At 32.3% G+C, this 6122-nt stretch overlaps 2 protein-coding genes across 2 annotated transcripts; both read left to right on the top strand.

Annotated features, from left to right (window-relative positions):
* Positions 1-1110: 1110 nt before the first annotated feature.
* LOC134241497 (uncharacterized) lies at positions 1111-3937 on the top strand (the record flags this gene model as incomplete). Its single annotated transcript, XM_062723539.1, has 9 exons — positions 1111-1282; positions 1762-1878; positions 2000-2075; positions 2167-2182; positions 2516-2614; positions 2753-2854; positions 3047-3181; positions 3345-3479; positions 3786-3937. Coding segments are annotated over 9 exons (995 nt in total), but the record flags the coding sequence as incomplete, so codon positions are not given.
* Positions 3938-4132: 195 nt separating this feature from the next.
* Positions 4133-6105, top strand: LOC134241496 (phosphatidylinositol 4-phosphate 5-kinase-like; the record flags this gene model as incomplete). Its single annotated transcript, XM_062723538.1, has 5 exons — positions 4133-4141; positions 4239-4386; positions 4667-4804; positions 4922-5017; positions 5577-6105. Coding segments are annotated over exons 2-5 (812 nt in total), but the record flags the coding sequence as incomplete, so codon positions are not given.
* Positions 6106-6122: the final 17 nt, after the last annotated feature.

Below are 6122 nucleotides of genomic sequence, written 5' to 3'. Positions count from 1 at the left end.
CCACAATGGGGAATCAAAGTTTTATATAGAAATAAATAGGAAAAATCTTTGAAAATCTTCTTCTCAAGAACCACTGGGCCAGAAAAGCTAAAACTTATGTGGAAGCATCCTGGTATAGTGTAGATTCTGAATTGTTCAAATAATGACCCCCGGGGGAAGGGCCGGGCCACAATGGGGAATTAAGAGTTTTATATAAAAATATATAGGAAAAATCTTTGAAAATCTTCTTCTCAAGAACCACTGGGCCAGAAAAGCTTAAACTTATGTAGAAGCGTCCAGGTATATTGTAGATCTAAATTGTTCAAATCATGGACCCGTGGGGGAAGGGCGGGGCCACAATGGGGAATCAAAGTTTTATATAGAAATATATGGGAAAAATCTTTGAAAATATTCTTCTCAAGAACCACTGGGCCAGAAAAGCTGAAACTTATGTGGAAGCATCCTGGTATAATGTAGATTCAAATTTGTTCAAATAATGACCTCTGGGGGAAGGGCGGGGCCACAATGGGGAATCAAAGTTTTATATAAAAATATATGGAAAAAATCTTTGAAAATCTTGTATTCAAGAACCACTGGGCCAGAAAAAGTGAAGCTTATGTGGAAGCATTCTGGGGTAGTGTAAATTCTAAATTGTAGCAACCATGACCCCCGGGGGAAGGGCGGGGCCATTATAGGGAATCAAAGTTTTACATAGAAATATATGGGAAAAATCTTTGAAAATCTTTTTCTCAGGAACCACTGGGCCAAAAATAGCTGAAACATATGTGCCCATGGAAGGATCATTGGGTAGTGTAGATTTCGAAATGTCTAAATTATGTTCAGTGGGGTAGGGTGGGGATACATTATGTATAACAAGGGGGAAATCTGGTAATGAACAGAATGGTCAGAGTTTCACAGGTGAGCAATGTGGCCAATGGGCCTCTTGTTGCATAAGTGATAATTAACAAGTTGACTCTATAACTAAATTAAGCAAGAATTTAAGATGACTGTGCCCTTGGAGTTTCCAGCTGTCAATCTGCTAAAACCATTTTCTGTATTTTCTTGTAATGCATGAATGCATGTATTCTTATCATAAAAGTTATTTTTTTATGTTTGTGTGTTGAACTTTAGTAAAAAAAAAAATTATATGCATTCAAATAGGAAGAGGAATTAGGACCACTGTGTCCAGACAAAGGGGAGACTTTTTGCTTGTGTATGCAGGTCAGCTTTTATCCAAAAAGGAGGGTGAGAGAAGAGAGAAAAAAAAATCATCAGGATACAGATATTTTTACAGAGATTTATGGTAACTTAAAGATGTATCAATCATGTACTTAATTTTTTTTGAGATGCTGTTGTTTTATCCAATATTTGTTGTGTTACATTTTGTACTGTTTAGCTGCTATGGTAACTTTAAAAAAATTTATTTGCCCATGAAATTTTTTTATTGACACAATTTTGCATTATAATGTATGTTTTTCATCACAAATACCACAATCAGTTGCAATTTTGTGCAGTGTGTACCTGTTATACATTTGCACGAAATTGCCAGTTTTTGAATATATGGCCCCTGTTTCCATGCCATTGAGCCATATAGATCTGTACAATGTAGGAGAATTGGTATTAATTTATTTTAGATCTAAGTAGCAAGTTTTATACCCATGCATACAATATTTTTGACAATGGCAATAATAAAATCTTAGATTTGGATTTCTTTTTTTTCAAATTGAAATAAATTAAATTTATGGTACACTTCAATTTCAAATGCAAGATTGATGGTTTTAGCATTGATGCAACAAAAGAAGATGGAAGACTATGTAGACTCGTCAACCATGGAACGAAAACAGAAATAAATTGCAAAATGAAACTTTATAGGGATTGCCTTTGCCTTTTTGCTACAAGGTATTTAATATTTCTCTAATTTGTTGAATATACCTATATACATATGTAGTATATTTTATATGTATAGAGATTGGCATATCAAGTGTAAAAAATTAAATATATCACTTCAAATATTTTATAGAGACATGAAGCAGGGAGAAGAACTTTTGTATGATTATGGCCTAAACTCATACCCATGGAAATCCAATTTAAATTCAGTAAGTTTTTAAGTTTAGCAAATACAATTGCCTTTTTTATTAGTTAACATTTTTCAAAAATATATATTTCTAAAATAAACTTCTTGTCTAGAGGGGCAAAAGTTCAGGTGAGTAAAACAACATTTTAGATAATTATTTTCTTTCTTATGCAAAACACTTTTATTTTTCTTTGTAATAATAATTTAAGGTTATAATGACTTCCTTTTTTTTGTTCTAATTTTTGGACTTTATTAAGACTTTTTCATTTTTTTGTTACTTTGTTATGTTTTACCAGTAAGTTTCAGGAATAATATGCAAGGTATTTTGTTAAAGCTGTCTGTATTGGTAGGTTATGAAATTTTTTAGGCAAATTAACATGTATAATTAATTGTATTGCTGATAATTTCTAACATTGGTATATACATGTATGTGTTTTATAGTTTTTTTTACAATAATTAAAGATCAAAAGGATGATACAAAGGAAGAATGTGGTCCTGCAATGGTAGACAGTGATCGTGCTGATGAAAGGTCCCAGGGCGTTTGCGAGAAAACATTGGGGGGTATGTAGATAATTTTTTTTTTTTAAATTATGTCAGACTGATCTTCCTGATTTGTTTAAAAATAAATTAATTGATTAATGATACATGTATATGCTAACCAGCCCAGGCATTTAGTTCTATTTTTTACAATAATTAAAGGTGAAGAGAATTCTAAAGAGGATGACTGTGGTCCTGCAATGATTTGTAGTGATCATTCTGATGAAAGGTGTTCCCTTGATATTTTAGAGAAAACAGTGGGAGGTATGTAGATAAATATTTGAATAGTCTTGTTTTGAACTGTCCTTCCTCTCTGAGCATTTTAAAAAGCTTAACTGGTAGTTATTTCAGAAAAAATGATGTATTTTTTTAATAAGATAAATTAATTGAATATGATACATGTACATATGTTAACCAGTCCAGGCATTTAGTTTTCTTTTTTCCTTGACAATAAAGGTCAAGAGGATGTTATCATGGAAGACTGTGGTCTTCAAGAGGATGATACAAAGGAAGAATGTGGTCCTGCAATGGTAGACAGTGATCGTGCTGATGAAAGGTGTTCCCCTGGTGTTTCAGAGAAAAAGGGGAGAGGTATGTAGATAAATTAATATTTAAAAATCTTGTTTTGGACAGTCCTTCCTCTCTCAGTATTAAAGCTTTTTTAAAAAGATAAATTAATTGAATATGATACATGTGCATATGTTAACCTATCAATGCATTTAGTTTTTTCTTTTTTTTCCCTTTGACAATAAAGGTCAAGAGGATGTTATCATGGAAGACTGTGGTCTTCAAGAGGATGATACAAAGGAAGACTGTGGTCCTGCAATGGTAGACAGTGATCGTGTTGATGAAAGGTGTTCCCCTGGTGTTTCAGAGAAAAAGGGGGGAGGTATGTATAGGGAACTCTAGAGTATGAGCTTTTGATTTTCAGATGAACACAATTAATATTTGTATTAATCTTCACAAATAAGCTTTTGGTATTAATCTCTTTCTTTATAATATATATTGTATACTTTTTTATTCTTAAGTTATAAGAATTCAATCTTGAGTATATAAAACTGTAATATCAGCCTGGATAGCTCAATCTGTAGAGAACCTGACTAGTGATGCAGGGGTCCTGGGTTCGATTCCGGGTCAATTCCGGGTATTTCCATACATTTTTTCCTTTCCTGTTACAAAATATATTTAATTTAAGGTCACTGTTCCTGCATAGAGGAAGAGGACAATGGAATTAGTCTTCAAGGAAACATCCCTCATATCACAGTGTCTGGCAAGTCCACTCTAACAGAGAAGGTAAATTTCTCTGAAATCACGAAGTCATGTAATAACATTTCTTGAAATTTTGCAGTAGACAAGGATATATTATATACATTTGCATACTTTCTTGAAATTCCAATTGATCAAATTTATTGGGTTTTATGACCCTATTCAAATTATTTATTGTATTCACTGCAAGCTTTGCAATCCAATATTTGTAGCATTCCAAGTACATGTTATGTCATTGCTAATGTGAGTTTGTCATTTTATATTTTAGGTGTTTTACTACCTGAGGTATAATAAAAGATAATCACTTATTTTCTGATTATAGATATCCTATATTCCACTAAGTTGGTAATTTTGATTTAGGAATTTTTTTTATTAATTTTAGGAGAAATATGTAATTAGAGGAGATACAGTTTCTGGAGAGGAAGCAGTAGGAGCAAGAAAATCAACTTCATCAGAGGCAGCAGCAGGAGTTTTGCAGACAATGTCAATATATTTACATGGATTTAATGAAGGATCAAAGATATCCAGGGGTTAGTAAACCTGTTTCCCACTACATACTTTGCTACCCACCACTCAATTTCTTGCAATGCTTGAATTTGTCTTGGATTACGAAACTCGTAATATAGTTTCTTACAATCTGCTATATTACGCGTATTGTAATTTAACTACATTACGAAAAATCGTAATATAAGTTTTATATTACGAAAACTTGTAATATTACGAATTTTCGTATTGGACTGGACTGATAGAGGCACCTTAAGATGTACAAATTTACTTCACAACATTTATGCATCTATTTTTCTTTTACAGAGGAAGTTGAGGATCTTATAATCTGTAGTGGAGGACAATTATTAGGTTCATTAAGCCCAAATTTGACAAATGCAATCACATTAACATTGGGGGAAACAATGGCAGATGTTTCTGAGAAAGATAATAAGTACTTCTGCTGTAAGTAGTACACATTGTGAAATGTTTAGTTAGATTTATTACAGCTAGGATTTTCCTTTTCAATCATTCTATTACAGATCTGTGTCTATAGTTCATAAACATTACTTTTAAATTCAGGTATTAAACAAATCTATGGTATTTCAACGGCAACATTGTCATGGCTGATGGATTGTATAGCTGAGCAGAAGCTTAATTCACCATCAGACTATTTAGGTATGTTTTATATAAGTTCACCTCAATGGCATTTAAGTAGCAAAAGCTATGATGTTGAACACAGCATATTCATATCATTGCTTAGTGAAAATATGTTATTTTAGCCTGTATTTGTATGTATGTGTAGCTAGCATAATGTCATTTTTGATAAAACCATTTAATTTTTTTAAAAAAATGTCAAGTTGAATTGTCAGAGAAACACAAATTTATCTTTTTATTTTGGATTTCTTGTGATATACGGGTACCAGGGAATTACATCTACCTATCTACATACATACTTGTGTACAGTATTATGAGTATGAATTATCCAGATGAGAATGACTATTAAAATGTACAAAACAACATTAAAAATGTTGATTTAGTAATCATAAGTTCTAAATATTAAAATAGATTTAAAAAAAGCTACAGTATTTTCATTATCTGTCTAACAGTAAGATAAGTGTAAATTGACTTCTGAAATTATGATGATGCAGTTTAAATGTTGAGACAGTTAATCTCTTGAGATATTAAAGCAGGAAAATAAAATTTTAATTCTAAATGTATGTGTTGAATTTTATAGCTGCAAATTATTATGGTGAAGAGGCTAATGAAGACACACCGAAAATTGAAGAAGACATTGACTGGATTCCGGGGAAAGATGATGGTGATACTGGAGAGGATGGTGATGAAATACAGTGTTATAAAGAGGTTGATGTCGATGCTAATGATGACAGCGAGGAAAATGTAGAAGATCCAGACTGGATTCCTGGAAAAAGTGATGATGAGGATGATGAGGATGATGATGATGATGATGATGGAAAGAACAACAAAGATAATGAGATAACAGATACTGAAGTTCAAGATGTTATTTGTGCTGGATTGCATGGAAAGAACAAACAGGACAGTGCAGAAGACTGGATACCTGGGACAAGTGAAGATGATGATGATGACGAGGATGAAAATGAAGTTGTCATTCCCAATATTGGTGCTAACAACAATATTGTACTTCAAATGACAAGAAAAACAACAAAGGGGCGTAGTGGGAAAAAAAATATTTGTTATTATTGCGAGAAACCATATAGTAGAATTTCTAGACATTTGATTCAAGTGCATAACAAAGAAATGG

This window comes from Saccostrea cucullata, unplaced genomic scaffold (genome assembly GCF_032062105.1).
Source record: "Saccostrea cucullata isolate Sc308-1 unplaced genomic scaffold, CSIRO_AGI_Scuc_v1 ctg19764, whole genome shotgun sequence".
Classification (NCBI taxonomy): Eukaryota; Metazoa; Mollusca; class Bivalvia; order Ostreida; family Ostreidae; genus Saccostrea; species Saccostrea cuccullata.
Note: the sequence above shows the minus strand (reverse complement) of the source record. Positions and strands in the feature narration are given on the sequence as shown.